Below are 18,508 nucleotides of genomic sequence, written 5' to 3'. Positions count from 1 at the left end.
CTGCTGCCTTACCCTGGTGATACAGTTAATATTGCAGTGCATCTCTCGTGACTAATATGAGGTGCTGAGAGCTTGAAATTACTGACTTCTGGCAAAGTAACATTTCGGCATTAATGTTGCTTTTAGAATTTTACAATGAGTACATGACAAGTATAAGATGAAAATAAAACCTCAAGGAGCAATCTCCAGTTCTGAAGTGAAACCTCAACAGATAATTATCAAGAAAGTGACAGCTGTGGTGGATGATCATTTGTGTATTTAAAGAAAAAAATCCCACTACTATACACAGGTGAAAATTAATTTAAAATTAACTTCACACAACTATTCTAAAAAATCCTTGCTTGTGGTCTGGTAATTTTTTATGGCAGCTTTTTCACCACACACTCTTTGTCGAAAAAAAAAAAATTCCACGGTTGCAGTAACAGCGCCGTCTAGACCTTGCCAGCTTTTAGGATCTCCTTCATTGTAGAAAAGTCTTCAAGATACTCTTTGTGTATACTTGACTTGTGCTGGATTGTGACCGGCATCATCATCCGCTCAATGAACTCAAACATGGAGTCTGGGGCAAGTTGTTGCTTGTTTTCTCATCACATGGCAGTGTGCAGTCAGAAGAGCACACAGGCACGTAATCAAGGGACTCAGCTGGAACTCTGTCCGCTGTCAGTGGCTCGCCCGGGTCCTCAGGGTTGGAGGCAGCTACGGGGTTGCTCGAATTTCCTGATATTGCAGAGCTTCACCTTATTTGCTGTCCACTTTGGATCACAGTAGGACAGTGAGACGTTCCTTGCTCCTCATTTCACCCTTTCACTCCAAGTGTGTGCTCTTGCTTCAAGTTATATAACATCTCCAATTCGTCAGCATTGTACACATCTTGAGGCTGGTAGCGACTAAGGATGTTTCATCATCATCATCATCATCATCATCATCATCATCATCATCATCATCATCATCATCATCATCATCATCATCATCATCATTTCTTGTATTATTTTTAAACAATTCGCAGGCTGTCAAAAATTATTCACAAAATCAAGTATAAAGAGAAACAAAATCGTAGTCCATAAAATGTGCACATCGCCACCAATTATTTACCAAATCAAACCAAAAAGTTACCAAATCTGAATTCAAAAGGTGCAAATCCAAGTCATGATAAGAGAAGCAAACAGAGAGGGTAGTGTGTCTAAGAGCAACCAATATAACAATGGCTGTCAGGCAGGCAGCCGGCCGGCAGGAATACATACCTGGACCACAGAACCATTATCTATGGAAGGAGGGAGAAGAGGATAGCCAGGGGGAGGGGGTGTTTGCTGCACCAATGCATTACAGTGCTCGCTCCTTCAAACAATTTTTTCTTCTTTTTAATAAAAATTGTTCACGGTTTTTCAATTTGGAATCGTAATAGGAGGTGTTTTTGTAACAATTGGGTTTTATTGTAGAAAATGAAAATCTGACATTAACAAAGTTCAGTCTTTGTAAATTAACACTTCACACCCAAAATGCATGCACTGTGTGCATGCTGGTCTGAGTGAACAAATCTGGTAGTCCGCAGAAAGCTTTGGTATTGTGTACGTGGTACGTGGTGGAAGCACCAAACTTTGGTTAATTGCTGTCACTCAACATACGTGAGCACTATCTTCTGGAGTTGCGATCAGCAGCCTCCGGCCTCGTGTGAGCTAATGCAGTGCTGCTGCCAACATAATTTCTAGCAATGTCAATGTTCTGAAAAAAAAAAAATCACAAATATAAGGTCTCTGTATTATTACTATCCCATACAACTTAAAACTAGTATGTACTTAAAAGCCCCTGCATTTCTATTAATGGACCAGATATATGTTGCCACAAGTACACGTTGATGATGGCTGAACACCAAAGATGTTTTTAATATTTAGAATTGTTATTGTATTTAAATCTACTCTTTGAAGGCAGATTGATTATAGAATGAAATTAAGTAAACTTAAAGAACATTTTATATATGAAAGCATGCTAATTGCTAAAACAATAAACTACTACAATATTATATATTATATGTAACAACTTAATATGGGATTCAAAACCTAATTTAATGTCATTTGTTAATGTTTTGTACACAACTCAGTAATCATAGTAAAAATTATAAGTGAAAAATAATCATAAAAGGTATTAAAAAACCAAAATGGTTGCAAGTTGGCAGTAAAAAAACAAACCTAAGGATTAGTGATGTCAGTTCTTTCTCTCTCTTTCCCCCCCCCCCCCCCCCCCCCCCCAACACCACCCACCCACCCACACACACACACACACACACACACGCGCGCGCGCGGTTTTTGATTATAAGATAACCTCTACACAATTTACAATCACACCAAACATACAGTATGTCCTAATAAATGGTGTGTTTTGTTTGTGGTAAGATTAGGGTACAGTGGAATGCTGATAAGTTATGTTAAACAAATAGTCACCTATCCCCTAGGTAGCACAGTTGCTTCATGTCTCAGATGGCTAAAGTAGCACTGCCCTGACAATTGTTTTTCGCTTCAGTAATAAATTTAGACACACCAATTAAAAAAACTGCTTTAAAATTTAAATATTTGTTAAAATATATTAAATAATAAAGAAATTAATAGCGCAGGAACAACTCACCAAAGCTATTGCAGACTATGTTTTTATTATAATGGGCAGGTTCACTAAGGTCTGTTAAGAGTACATTAACACATGATTGTGTGTTGGCAATGTACGATAGTGTTTCACCAGAAGTACATTGTAACTATGTACTAGGTATTAGTACTTCAAAGTAAAGCTATATGCTTAGGATTAAAAATAAAATAAAAATAGTTTGGCTCCATCTAAATGTTTTGTTGCTTGCCAGTTTCTTGTTAATAGTCAAATGCAGACTTTTCAATCGTAGCAATTTTGATTAACTCACTGGTTGTTTCTGTATACACAATTTTATACACTATTTTACTCTAAGCATATCAATTGTGTAAATGAATTAATTGTTCATTAACAGAATGCCAGAGTCTTGACCAAGTATGAAACAAGAGTTTAGATCTGATTTTTTTTTACTTTTAGAGGGTCTCAATGCTTAATTATTTGGCTGTCACGGTTTGCACAGACAGACTGATTACACTGAAACATTCCGAGTAACCCATCAGTGTTGGTAAAATCAAGGCTTGACTGTATAGCAATGCAATGGATTAAACGTAAATGACTGTTCAGAGAGCATGATATTTACCTGTCGTGGCACAAGCCAGTCAAAGAATCGCAGTAAGAGGTAACACAGCGAGACGACCAACAGGAATGGTGTTGCCCCACTCGATAGATAACTGCAAGAAAGAAGCATGTCACCATATCAACACTTATAATCGTCAAAACATTTTATTTTATGATACAAAAAACAAAATTCAGGGATAAAAAAAAAGCAGTGGTAATGATATGAAACAACAGCTTTAAGTAAAAATTTTGCAGGTTAGTCAAATGGAATAATATTTTCCATTGCCTAGCCATGACTCTGCAAGCCAGCTCAAGCCTGTTTGAGAGAAATACATGGAAATCATAATATTAAAAATACATACCTAATTTACAGCATTATCTCAGATTTATTTTATAATGCCAAAACTTGCAGTACACGTGTATTACGTATTTAATTTAATGACTAGACAAACTAAAGGTCCTGGTTTACGAGTATTGTTGAAAAAATTCATGGCACAGCATTACTATTATTTCACTGCAGCAGTTTGCGTAAAATAATCTGATAATTTTCTCCTGGCAATTAGATGCCCTGGGCCATTTTATTAATACTATACTATAATAGCGTAAAAGAGATAGGATGGATACTATTTATGCCTCGGTGTGCCAATAATTGGAATATCCATTAATATAAATAAAATTTAACAAAAAAAATTATGTAGTTAATCCTAATGTGGCATTATATTTTCCTAATTAACTAAATAATAAAGTTTCAAGTTAGTTTGCAAGTAAAATTTACAAGAAAAAATCCTGAATTTTTTTTCTGTTTCTATGAATTATCATGATAGTAAATAAACCTGTTTGATGGTATTTTTATGCCAACAAACTATTTCATCACTCACTTTTTTAGTTGCATTCCAAGCGTTTTGCCCTGCTCCCGCGAGACACAGTTGTAGACAACTTCCGTGCGCTGAGTGACGTTCTTCCAGCTGTAGAGAGACTTCACCCTGCGATGACACTCGTGAGGGGGAACTGCTCTGCCTGCCTTCAGGTCAGCAATGGCAGTTTCCAGCCCCTGCATCAGTGCTGCCAACATCATCACACCACACTTACATTCCAATTTTTTCTGTACTTTCAGCACTTATTACACTCTCTCTGAACAGCTAGCACTGCTTCTTTAATTTTTGTTTTATTTGTTTGTAATCTCCAGGTCAGCGGCGCATCCAAATGGGGATCAACCATTTTGATAGAAAAAAGTTAGAAAAATCAATACACCAAATAAGATATCTACTAGTTTTTATACCACCTTCAACCAAGGTTTCTATGGGCTTTAAAATTTTCTAGAAAAACATGGTAGTATCCAGTGGCGGATCTAGGATTTTGGTTTGGGAGGGGCTTGACCCAGCTGAGGCTAGGCTTTATAATAGCAAACACTAAAATAGTGGACCCAGATGCTTTTGGAGGGGGCTACTGGTAGTATCCCTTTAGTAATAGCCATTTTCAAATGCACCCCAATGTGAGGTGCTTTTTATGCTTGCCACAACCAAAATTGATGGCCCATAGGCTAGCTTGAGTACGGAGTGAAAGTGTAAGCAAATCATTGTGACAGTCCTATACAAATTGACAATGAATGCATTTGATAGGTTTGAATAGAGTGAAAATTAAAGGCTACAATTTGATTTGATTCCAATTAAAAAGAACTGTTAAATTCATATGTGGCTAGGTGTGGGTGAGAGAGAGAGACAGAGAGCACAAGTGCTAGTGTGTGAGTGCACTAGAGAGAGAGAGAGAGATAGTGAGTGAATGCGTGCATGTGTGTGTGCGCTAGTGCGTGTGTGTATGAAGGGGGCGCACACGCTTGTATCTGGTCGTTGTTCACTGTGTATTATCCACCAGAAATATGTTGTCGTGGGTTGTTAGGTTTTAGGAGTCTTTGCTGTGAGTATGCAACCAGATGTTTTCTACGAGATCCATCCAAGTTTTTTTCTCTCTCTTAGCCACCTGTTTTGAACAAAACTTATCACAGGAGCTGGCATGCCGTGTTTCTGCCCTCTGATCTGAAAACTGTCAACTTTAACACCAGCGCAATCTTTTGATTTTTACCGACACATATTTATCCTAATCAGTACTCCGTCAGTTTCAATCTATTTTGAATGACCTGTTGGGCACTCTTCTCCGTAAAATACTTTAGCTGATAATATGGGTGTTTAGCTAGACTCAACAATGATCCGTTCGTCTGCCAACAAGCCGAGCGATTCACAATCATTTGCACGTCCGTCAAATACTTTTTTATTTTAATTCTGCCAACAGACCAAAAATATTGAATTCTAATGAAAATTTATCTTGTATAGATAAATTATATTACAATCATCAAAGTTAGCACTTAATAAATAATTCAATTCAATTTTTTAGCTCTGATGTTATTTAAATATTTTCAGTTCTTAAAAATATATTCAAACTTTATGTTAATAACATGTAATGGAAGCAACTAAACAAATAAATATACTTAAAAACTGTGCTGTATAAGACAGGAAAGGTCACCCAATAGCAATAGGTATCTTGCTAACATTTTGGATGTTATTTCATCCGGCCATCAAAAGTTAAGGCCAGCATTACAATAGCCCGTCGCCCCCGTCAGTCAATTAGGTACATGACCTACAGCCATTAAGATGACCCAGAATATTCCATCCGTCCGCCTGTCCGTCAAAACCTTGGTTTACTTAATACTTTTGACGAACGGGTGATATTATAACCTCCAAATGTATACATTTTCAGGTTCCAACAAGATGTTTTAAATTCAGTAACAGTTCAGTATAAAGTACTTTAATTATAAAGTATCAAAAAATCTGTTTTTCAGATACGTTGAAAAGAGATTTCACTGTATTCCTGAAAATGCACTTCCTGTGTTTTATAGAAATCAAAAAATGTTTTTAGCTGTCATCTGAGTTATTCACTGAATGATTCAACAATTAGTTCCACTCCAGTGTAGAGTTTTTTTTAAATTAAAAACATCCCCAGAAAGGCAGTGTTATTACTTGATAACGCCTCAACACACCCTCAAAATCTGCAAGACGGAAACATCATTGTGAATATTTTACTGTGAATGTGAAAAGTTTGGTGCAGCCTTTAAATCAAGGAGTTATTGCCTGCTTCAAAAACCATTACCAAGCATTTTTTTTATGAGATTAATGCTACATGATACTAGTACAAACAAATCAATCTGTGTTCCTTAAATCTTAAAAATCATCAACATGAAGCACGTCGTGTACTGGTACGCCCAATCGTGCGTAAAATAAATTCCCAACTCTAGAAAGATGCTCTAATAAAATTTTGACTGAATTTTACCTAAAGAATGAAAATGAAACTGATGACCAAACTCTTTACAGAGTGATTGAAAAAATACAAGGGTTGTGAAGTGATCAACCCAGAAGAAATAGATAAATGAGTAAACAGTGACGAGTCTGAACTAGAGTTCATTGAACGAGACCTTGTCAACATGGTTTTGCCCCAAGTAGGCCCATCAAATTTGATACTTTATAATTAAAGTTCTTTATACTATAAGGATGAGGACGTAGCAGAAAACAGCTATGACGGCACTAACAATAAGATCTTCAATGCCTTGGAAGTAGGTTTATGACTGTTATATTTTTTGTCAAGCTATTGCTTGGATAAAATAGGGTTTAATGTGGTATGTTCTGATATTTTTAGGTTGCCCTGTGATTTGTAATACCTTAGAATTTTAGGCTAAGTACTAAACTTTGAAAGTAAAAAAATTAGTAGGTTTTTTTAAATATTTTTAGGCCGTTTTACGGTGTGTGGAAAGATCACAGAGAGGAAGCCAGGTCTGCTAATGTCTTACTCATGAAATGATGGTGTGACATTGCTACTTGAAAAAGCTGCAAGAAGAAAAAGCAGAGGAAAGACAAGTGTTTTTCTTTTTAAACAATCAAACAATTTACACTACTCTATGTAAATATAATTAAAAATAGATTGTATATGTATTTTGCATATGTACTATAGTGCGTGTTTTGTTAACAAATATTAAACTGAAAATGCCTTAATTTCTATCCTTAAATCTTTAAAAGATTATGTTTTAATTACTATCCAAAATTGTGTTTATCAGAACAGAAACCATCTTCGCCCGCTTTGCTTAGGTTAAGAGAGGTTCTACAGTACTAAATAAATAATATAAAAAAAGAAATTTTAAAAACCAAACGAGAGGCTTCAAACGAAGAGAGAGAGAGGTGCACCACGCCACTTGCCACTTGGAGGTACTCACAGGGCACTTCCGGGTCAGTGAGGTAGATGAGGTCAGGGGGAAGGACTTCCGGGATGCCTCCGACCCGCGTGCTCACCACCTGCAGGCTGGCGACACAGACCACGGCTTGAAGGACATTACCCTGCTACAGCTGTTCGACTAGCATTTCTACTGCGAATGAACTGAGCTGTGATCGCCTCGCGAGGCCACACATCATGAATAAGAGAGTGCTGGTGAGTGAATATATTGTCTCATCAATACATATATGGGTCATGAGAGACGGCGAACGGTATTAACATGCTAATGGACAATGACAAGATCATATGGTGAATTGCGATAAAACCAAAATAACACCTGAAAGCACGTAAAAACATAGCATAACTCCGAAATTCAAGTTAATACACCACAAAGCACCAAAATGCAATTAAAATCATAAAACTAATCACGCATTTTCAACCAAAACTGAACTAATGACAAATACATAATCTTTAAAAATTAAATTCATGAAAGTAACTTATTTAGCATGACATTTGTACCACAATTTAATGAAGTCTTATTAGTTATTCATTTTCACATTACAACTGTAAAGCTTGTCTAGCTTTGGAACATTGGGATAGTTGGCCAGAACCTGGCATGGACTGGGGTTTACGTGAATGGAGCAGTTTAGGTAATCAAGGTAAATGGTATCAGGTACACAGACATTTTATTCAAACATAAAATCATAACATTAGGTTACTGATGAAGTTAAGTTAATACCATTTAAGCAAGGCAAGATACTAAAACCAAAAAACAATGATTATAGACCAAACGGGCTTGTTAATAACAAGCTTCGAAGGTAAGCCGGCTACACCGTAAGCGATCCCATTATACAACGAGCTGTTGACGCGAAGCAAAGGCAGTGGCAAGTATGCAGTTAAATCCAAACATTTTTACATTTTTCAAACTGCTGCAAGGTGCAGTTACAATTAAAAAATAACAGAAAGATGTTATATTCATTACGTTGTACAAAACTACTGCGAAGTGCAGTTACGATTAAGGAAATACTTTACATGATTACGTTTGTCAGAACTACTGCAAAGTGCAGTTACAATTACAGGGGAATTTACATTAATGAGAATTAATCAAATACGTGCGACGACGTCTCAGAGGGAGACAGTTACCAATAAAAAACCACGTTGACAGTGAAGTTACATTAATGCGTTAATTCAAACTAAACAATTTTCAAGGTGGTGGCCGAAAAGGAATTTAGACAAACCAATTTAAGAATAAATGACTCTACATTAAGGTAAGGGCCACCGCCTCACACACAACTCAAACCAACTTACATTTTCCCCTGAGGTCGCACACCCACGTAGTTCTAAACTGAACCTAACCGACTACATGCTCGTAGATTACAACAGCTGACAACCGAGCCTGACTAAAATCAAGAAAGAGGCTCCTGACCAATTTGCAGCTCCTTTTATAACATCGCACCGCAGCGCGCGCATGCGCCAATCAAGGAGGGAGGGGGTGAACAAGTAGACATAGAACAACCACTAGGAGGGGGGGGGGAAAGGAGGGAGAAAGAGGAGGGGAGCGGAGTGCCGGAGGCCGATGCGGCGCGCACAGTTCAAACTGCTACACAACTTTGGAACATTTTTCAAACATAGGAACACTTAACATATTTTTTTTTTGTTCCGTAAAGTTAGACATGCTTATTACAAATCATTATACTGAAAATGTCCATCACGTATCAGTCAAAATGAGACTGTTTTGGAGAAATTAATTACATAGAAAATTTAAGTGTCATATTTGTTCAGTAATATGCTATTTATTTTAATAAACAGATTTCAAAAAATAAAAACAATAACACAGAAATCTGCTGTATTAAAAATGAATACTAGCTTGAAAATAAATATATAAATCTTATCTCTAATAATAGAGAAATGGTGGAATGAATGGGTACGGTTATGGAAGTACCCTAAGAAAACACCCACATCATGGCCAAGTCCACTATGTTTCTTCCACGAGCAAAAAATTGAGTTCGACTCCACTGGAATCAACTGGGAACTAAACCCGACATGCCTTGGTAGGAGGCCAGTGATCTGAACATCAAACCAACCATGGCCCTTTGTAAGTAAGAAATTTCGTCTAACATAAATAGGTAAACCTTTTGTCATTAGTGTAAGAATGGACTGTAATATAAAAATTACAAAAACTAACCCCATGAAAAGTAATGGGTTGAGTGTGGTTCCTACTAATTCTATAGTGTGGCTAATAGCATCACCGCGAAAGGTGATTGATTTAAAGTAAGGCACTGATTCCATTTTTTCAGTTCACACTCTCCTCAACAGTGGTACTAACTCTTAGGACAACTTTGTTGTCACAAAAATTGAAATGACAACACATATCTGTAAGTACTGACAAAGAAGAACATTAATGAGGAGGGATTAACAATGGAAACTGGTACTGTGTCCAAGTTTAAGATAATACATAAAGCTCGAGATAACATATAAATACATTAGATGTGTTCGTAGGAAATATTGAAGTCTTAGGTAGGTTTCAATTTATTTAATTTATAATCATGGTATAAATTATTGTAATGAAAACACATGCAGGTAAATATCGTGAACATCAACATACAGTAAAACCCCCTTGTTATGGCCCCTCTTGGACTGAGTGACTCCCCCCACCTCCACCACTATATGTCAAAATATGCCATTTATCACACCAAGTCCATTTTCAGTCGTTTCTAACATGAGACAAGTTTTCAAACTGAAATATAAATTTATTTTAGTAGTGAAAGTCTTCTGATAAGGAAAAATTCCCAAGAAAAGCATATTGGACCACCTACTGTCACCAAACAAAACATAAACATGGCAATGCATGGAGCAACTGTATTTTTTAACGTGCCCTAAGTGAATTTGACACTGATTTCATAAGGAATATGAAATAAATTTTAATATAAATGTGGGCCTTAACTATAAGCCATGCCAGGGAGGTCACTTTGTTATCACTCCTACAAGCAGGGAAGACATGGAATGTTTGGAAGTATGAGGAGGGGAACGCAGGAGAGGAAAGATGGCAGCCAGGGTGTTCACTGATTGGGAAATAAGAGGTGTTGGGTTTTTGTTATAACGCTATGAAGTGACCCTTTTTGTCAACCAATGAGTTGAATTTTTCAATCTACTACATTGTCTCACTTAGGGCACGTCAAAAGATACAGTTGCTCCATGCATTGCTGTGTTTATGTTTTGTGATCATTACTATGTGTATTTTTTTTTTTTAATTTCTTGTTTATTATTTTATTTTTGTACTATGATGTCTATATTTGGACTTAAGGGGTGGATTCAAAGTCTCTTTGTGATTAAAATTCGAGATTCAGATTCTATAAAATTGGAATTCAGCCCATAGTTTTAGACTATCACAGGGTTCCTGCAGACAGGAAAAAATCAAGGTATTGAAAAGGTGTCTTCAAAACCAGTAATTTTTGATCAATAACGTTTTACTTCAACGTACTATTAAAATGTTAAAACCAGTCAGTACTTAAATCACAAACTCATGTACCTGTTATCATCATTAATTAAATGTAAAAACAATTACTGAAACACCTTTAATAATTTAAAGCACAATCAAATGTCACGGTCATTCACCTGGTCACAATCAATAATACATTGTTTCAAATTTTGATAAAATATAATGGTTTCATATTACAGACTTGAAGCGCTGGTCGCATAGCATTGATGGAAATGATACACAAACTGTGTATGGGAAAAGATTTAACTTGGGGTGTATTTCTAGAGTAATATATTTATGTCATCTTGAAAAACTGATGACCTAACACAACAGAGACAGGGAAAACAGGACAAGCTCCGTGTGATGATGTGAGGGTGCACAGGAGAGAGCACGCACCCGCAGGAAGCGGCCTCGACGATGGCCATGCAGTAGGCCTCGGTGAGCGACGTGTTGAGGAAGATGTGGCCCTGCGCCAGCACGCCGCGCACCTCCGAGTGCTCCAGGGCTCCCAGCAGCACCACGCGGTCCTGCAGCTGGCCTTGCTCACGCACCTCCTCCAGCAGGCCGCGCTTCGGCCCGTCCCCGCCCACCAGGAACTGCACCTGCGCGCGCCAACTCCCTTCGCTGACCGTGGTCGACAGGATCTCTCACTCTTACGGCTTCGTTACAGTCCCGTGAGGACACAAAATAATATTGCGGTTGCCCTTCGAACATTCGCCAAAATAAGTTTCATTCAATTTGTTCCCACATTTCACCAAAAAAAAAAGGTACTGAAAATAATCTAAAATTTAATATAGAACTGAATGCAAAACTACGTACTTGCTGTTCTTATTCATCACTGTAATCAATTTTTTTATGCTGCAGTGCATCATTAAAGGTATGAAGTTGTAAATTTTCCTATTGCAGGGTGTCTACCAAATCCCAAAAGCAAAATTCAGTGACTTTTTGGGGACTTTTTGGGACCTTTTAAAAAAATTTTATGACCAAAAATTTTAATATATATTATGCATTAGACTCTTTTGAAATAGTGTAACAAAAATTTTTCAAAATTTTATGCACTATCATCTAACCTAAATATTCTATATTAGGCTATTTACCGACACTAAAAACAGTTTATACCCTTTTCTTGAGTTTTTTTCAATTCATTCTCTATTTCTAATAATTCTCCTTTTTTCTCTTCAAGCAATTTTTCCTTTTTCATTTCGAGTAATTTGATTTCATGTCCAGCTCTTTTTCTTGCATTTAACACCTCATCCTGTTCGTTATGTTTCCTACTTAGGTCTTCCTTCCATCTTGCTGAGGCATTGCGAAATTACAAAATCATTTTTTTTTTTTAATCTGATGCGCAAGAGAAGAAATGCCATCTGAAAAACCAAATGAATCAATAATCAAAATAGTTAAGTAAAACATATTAGGTAATTGTACTGCAATATAACACAATCTGAATTGTAAGTACTCCCACCCTAGCCCAAAACAAATTAGTCCAAAGTTAAAATACTCACCGGAAGTGAAAAGATATGATCATGAACCAGTGTTTGCGCTACAAGAGATTTCTCTTGAAGATTTTCAACCAAAAAATCTTTGTTAAAAGAGAAACTTCTCTCTACTGCTGCATTTCCATGGAAACAAATCAAGAAGCATTGGAAAAATAGGATTAATTGAACATGTGCATCTTGCATAAATGAGTTGATCAAATTAAAAATGAACTTGTCAAGGCTTTCCTTTTTCCAGTTGAAACATTTTGCAGCTTTCAAAAACCTTGTGAACTCTCTAAGAATAATCTCTCCATCAGCAGGTGCCAACTGATTGTGTGAGATGAGTTCCTGAATGGCAACCTTAGCTCTAAGAACTCTAACCGAGTCTCTAACCATTACTGAAGGAGACAAGCAAGTTGAGCCCAATACAATCCTCTTTCTCAGAGGACTCTTTTCATCAAGTTTGGCATACAATGAGAACAAAAATTTCCTGCAGTCAGCCTTAAATTTCAGGGAGTCAAGATCCTTTGCCTTTTTGGAGACTGAAGGTGGCACCAAAACCTATCTGTATGGAATCAGTATTTCGTAAGATATTCTCATTCTTGAACTTCTTCAACTGAGAAGCGTTTGAAATTTTATCCATCACACTTTGCTTGAAAACCCTTCTCTCTATGTTTTTCATCATAAGAAATAATTCTTGGTGAATGAAAGGAAGAAGAGGATAATTTCTCTAGAAATTTGTCAGAAATTCTTCAAGCTGAAAAATGCAGTTTAGCTTCCAGAACTGAATCTTCTAACAAAAATGTTTTCACAATGCCAAGGTTCTGGGTGTTGGGAGGGTTTTTCTCCATCTCTTTGTCTGTTAGGTATTTTTTTCAGAAATGGAATCATTTCCAGGCATCTCTTGATTACAGATGAGTTTTCAGTCCACCGCACAGCACAAAATTTTTTTGGAAATACTCTGGAACCAGTAATCTGAGAATAAACAGCACGCTGAGATGGATAATTCTAAGTTGATACAATGCTCTAAGAAACTGATTAAGTTGCCAACCAACCTTTGTATGTGCCATTTTGTAGGCACCATTAACTATGTGCAATGAACAAGTACCAATATTCAAAGGTTCCTTTTCAGTATCAACCGTGTAAACAGTTACCCGTTTACAGGTTGATTTTATTATCTCATGTTTATTGTAAATTAATTATTATATTTAAATATGTATTTGTATTATAAGTTGTACCAGCAATCACACTAATAGGGATAGCTAAGGCCAGCCAGCATGTTTAGTCTTTGGAAATTGCAGCAGTTTAATAATTTATTGTCTTCATTTAATTATTCTTTGGACGCCTATTCCTTTTTCTTCAAGCTTTACATGAGTTAAACACAGGTTTAATTACCGTACATTGGATTTTACTACAACTACTGAGTATTTCTTGCTGCTAGTTGCGAGCTCGCTGGTTGCTACAACAATCCTGGGAAGTTGAGGTTGAAAAGGAAGGAATAGAGAGGATTCTAAGACGCCATGTTCGAGAGAAGACGTTTCCCTTGCGATGTGTCGCCAAAAACCTGGTGCCCGCAAAGGAAACAAGAAGATTGTGTCCGCTACAATAGTTAGATACTACAGTGTTAACAGAGTATTCAGATAGGAGAATTCTGAGTTCATCTACCTCAGAATACAGGGTATACGCCTTAACACGACATACGAGGCGTTTCGCGAGTGCTTTCAGCATCGCTACTTCTACATCTGATTCCTGCCATCTCGTGGTGAGAACTTTCCTTGTACCACGTTTTTCAGGACCATTTTGGTGTCGCCGATCCAGTCACTGAGTCGTAGCCTACGGCAGTCGTAGTGGATTAGAACTCTATTGCAGCATCCCTTTCTACAAGTTCCTGCGACCAATCACCAATCTACCCGGAAGTCCAGTGAGGCCGAAGAACATGATCTACCACAATTAGAGCTAGTAGGTACAGGTAGTTTCAAACCTTGAGAATTCAGTAATGACGGTGTAGTATCAAAACTGGACCCGAATTCTTTCATTTCTGGCTTTCTGTATTTGGTAGGTTATTTAAAAGCTGGTACAACGTTAGGAGAATCTGAACCTAATCTTTCTAGTCATACTTATTTAGATCATGAGTTTTCAGTTCAAGTGTTATACATATCTATGTGTTTGAACGTTAATAACAATAATATACATTAATAATTTGAGATTGCGTTAAAATTATTAAATGTTATTAGTTTTGGTACTAACCATACACGGGTACAGCCAACCACCATACTTTGACAGCCAGTTAACATACATTACCCTTAACATACACTACTTCGTAATATCATCTGTAATTACTCAAATATAAGTAACTGTGACGTGTTAGCTGTGTCAAACGCAGTTGTAATAGTCATAGACAGGCACACGTTCGCGTCACAACCGTACTCTTCATGTAACTTTTGAGATCAGAAATCAACTTCAGATTTACATTCGGTCCATCAGTAGATAGTTGAATTAAACAGTCCAGGGAAAGTTTGGCTTCACCAACACACACTAGCACTTTTTCAAGCAAATCTACAGTCGTACAGCGCTCAAGAAAAGCAGATGTTAGGTATCGAGTACATGATATACTGTTTTCTGAATCCCAATATTTAACAACAATGTCCATTTGCTGTTTTTGGCAAATATCATCCAGACTTTCATCAATAGATAGTGCAAAAAAGGGCTTTTCTGTACACTATCAGACAATAATGAAGCAAAATAAGGCCCAAGGCCATACGTGACACTATATGCTACTTTGTCTTTTTGTAATTTCATTTTTGAAGCTATAGTACTATCGGGAAACATAAGTGGAAAAAGGTCCACTGCAGCTGCTCCCGAGCGGGTTGAAGCATGCGTGCATACGCATAGAACAGACCACACTATCTCTGCTTTTGTTGAACTATCACTTACAAGAAAAGTGGAGAGCTTTTGTTCTTGATATCTCTCTCCTGGGATAGTACTACAAGATGTAAGCTGTGAACTGGTGCTAGGTGCTGGCTGAGATGAATCATAACTTGGCATGCTGGGCCCAGGCTCTGATGAACTAGTGGTGGGCCTAACCAGGGTCGCAGGTACCATTGTACAAAAAGAGAGCATTTGCTGCCTGCCCGACTTGTGAACATTAAGAAACTCACAATTTTGTTTTTCCCCCTTTTTTGTGGCATTTAAGGGGCCCGCCTCGTGGCCGATTTTTTCACCGCTCGGGCTCAAGAGTTGTAGTTTTTCCTCCAAGCAGGGTGGCGAGTCGAAGAAACACTGCGCAGTGAGGAGGGCAGCTGGGGAGTGGGGGGGACACAGCTCCGGCCACCTTCCTCTTCCCTTCTTCCTTGACGCGACCTTGAACGCAACGCGGGAGGAGGGGAAAAGACAGACGCAGAGAATGAGAGAATGATAGCAGGCCGTGGTGATAAGGAACGTGTAGCTGGCGACCGCTCGCTTCCCTGTCCACAGCAATGCATATTTGTGTCCTGAATAATCCACACGCTAGGCTATCCCGTACAAGACGCACAGTATAAGCCTATATTACGCCAACAGTTTCCCAAATTATAATGCTCTATCTGCTTATTATAGAAACACAAGTCTTGCAATTTTTAAGATCGATATAATATTACCTAAAAGTACAGACCTATTAAATTACTGGTAACTGAATGATAAAATTTTCTAGCTCTGCTTGAACCAATAAACATGCCCAGTTTAATACATTTTCCTGTCATTAAACTTTAGCGTAGATTTAACTTATATCGGTTTAAAAAAAAACCTTGTTCTAAAGGGGAGTATGTGCAAGTAAAAAAGGTAAACATAATTTCTGATGAAAAAGAATTTTTGGAATTGGTTTTTAAATGACTTTGAAGAAAGCATTTTTTTTTTTAATTTAGTTGATAACCTAATCTGGAACATATGTTTCGTACGTTGGCGTTTCAACTTCTTACACTTCAGAATTTAATCCTCCAGTTATTGTTTGTGAAGGTTAGGACCGCATATTCTTCATTTAAATTAAGCCCATTACACAGCTGCCAAATTTATGCTATACCTTCAATTATACCCATGGGGATAAAAATGAGCAAAAGTTTATCTAGCAGAAGAGAAGAAATAATTAGTTACTCCATTCACACGATACCTAGAATACTAACAGAAAACCTAACAACGCATTTGCCGACAAATCATGCTTTTTGGGCTAGGATAGACATGTTATTGTCCATTCAACCAATTACTGAAAATATATAAAAAATCTCACGGTGTATTTAAAAATAATGTAACCTGGTGGATGAACTTGGTATTTAATCTTCCTGACTTCACTTGCAAAAAATAAAACAAATTTGTGCGGTATTAAAAAAAACCGAGCAATTGTAAAATTAATGAAGTTTGCTCAAATGTAGTTTATTTATTATATATTCATAAGATAACATAAATAAGACAGCTCATTCAACTAATTCACAATATTAAATGTGCTATTTGTATTGTACTAATTCCAAATGGTCCCGATTCACATATTTTATACGTACGTACATACTGATTGGTTACTAACTTATTCTACTACTTAAAATAAATTGTAATTAACAATTTTCGTTAACAAGTGAGACAAATAAACACGCTCAGTTTAATGTAGTAGTTCGCATAGTAAACTGAAATCTGAAGTGAAGGAAAACCATCGCATTTTCGTTTAGACTAACAGGTGTGGGGTTTCTATGATTTGCTAAGTTTATTCAGTAATAATATATGGAGAATAATTTCCTAATAAATTTAGATAATTAATTATTTGTTAAAACTACTTGTATTAAACAATCAAACCAAATGACTAAGCTATAAATTTAATGTTATTATAACAATAGGATAAACAAATAAAATGTTTTAGTAGGTATTTGCTGTAAGCATATTTTTTGAATCAGTAATATTTTATCGAAAAAAAATTATATTCCATTACCTAAGTTGAAAAATAGCGCGCTTTATAGACGCACAACAAAGTCAATGGGAACTTTTGTAGGAGATTATGTATTATCAGTAGAGCAATGCTGTAACTATTTTAGTTTACCAAATATATTTCAGAATACTCCAATACCATAAAATTTAATTTGGGAAACTAATACGTTTCCTAATGTTTGCATAAGTTAATATATACAGGTTTATGTTCTTACACGCGGGTCAATCATCTTGGCAACATTGGCTCGTGGGTAAAGCAGAAAAAATCGAACACGTTCTAGTACGGTTTTAGCTAATATTTTCGGTATGAAAACCTTTATTCCCAGTTACAAACCCCTTGAAAGGTTGCTGAAATGCTACCCACACGGGAGCAGGCGCGCTAACAGAAAATTTTTATGGAAACTGCTAAGGGAATGGGCATCGTAGTGGTCGCAATCATAAATGTATATATATACATTTGATATGTAAATATGTGTATGCATTTACATATATACATATAAAGTGTGTGTGCATATAAAACTAGATTTCTTATTGTTAATTTTTTTTTCACATGTATTGTACAACTGTGGAGTTGTTTAAAAACCAGTGATTTTAAACAAGGGACCTTACAGTACAATAAGTTCAAATTAAATTTAAATCTACCAAATTTAGACCAAAGTATCACTCACTTAGATTTACTACACCTCTAATTTACGTCATAAACAGTAGGAAATCAGTCATGGCATATCTCATTTTTATGATTCATGCTTTGCCCAAATTTATGTTTCATAATGTATGTGGCAGTATTGTTTTGTTGTTTACTACATATTTGACACTCTACAGGTCCCATTTCTGTATGGTTCTAACTGCTACAACGACAAATATAATATGTGGTTACGCTAGATAAATTGTAATTATTTCGTATGCTTTAGCCCGAATCAAAAGGAAAGGAACTTGTGTGTCACTGTCATATTAAAACTTACTTAAGCTTTTCCTATTCAGAATTAAAGTAGTTCAATATTGCTGTATGCAAATTTACTTGCTTACGCAATCCTCCAACATACACTGACTGAATTTCTTCATGGTACTTACAGGCATAGTTTTTTACTGTAACAATATGTAAAGCAATTTCGGTTGCGGACAATCCATTTATACAGAGAGCCAAGATGTTAAACATCAAAAATTACAACTCGATCAC

General features: G+C 36.6%; 1 protein-coding gene across 2 annotated transcripts in view; it reads right to left on the bottom strand.

The window, feature by feature from the left end:
- Nucleotides 1-1,408: 1,408 nt before the first annotated feature.
- The window catches only part of LOC134534819 (phosphatidylinositol N-acetylglucosaminyltransferase subunit A), a 29,693-nt gene continuing 12,593 nt past the window's right edge, over nucleotides 1,409-18,508 (bottom strand). For both annotated transcript variants that reach the window (XM_063373429.1, XM_063373430.1), the window contains exons 7-11: nucleotides 11,312-11,517; nucleotides 7,442-7,527; nucleotides 4,065-4,248; nucleotides 3,209-3,299; nucleotides 1,409-1,719 (exon numbers count right to left, since the gene is read on the bottom strand). In XM_063373429.1, the coding sequence (XP_063229499.1) occupies nucleotides 1,630-1,719; nucleotides 3,209-3,299; nucleotides 4,065-4,248; nucleotides 7,442-7,527; nucleotides 11,312-11,517 (657 nt within the window). In that variant the 3' untranslated portion in view covers nucleotides 1,409-1,629. The remainder of the gene's footprint in view (nucleotides 1,720-3,208; nucleotides 3,300-4,064; nucleotides 4,249-7,441; nucleotides 7,528-11,311; nucleotides 11,518-18,508) is intronic.

This window comes from Bacillus rossius, chromosome 8, assembly GCF_032445375.1.
Source record: "Bacillus rossius redtenbacheri isolate Brsri chromosome 8, Brsri_v3, whole genome shotgun sequence".
Lineage (NCBI taxonomy): Eukaryota > Metazoa > Arthropoda > Insecta > Phasmatodea > Bacillidae > Bacillus > Bacillus rossius.
The sequence above is the reverse complement of the archived record's forward strand: the minus strand, read 5'-3'. Positions and strand labels throughout refer to the sequence as shown.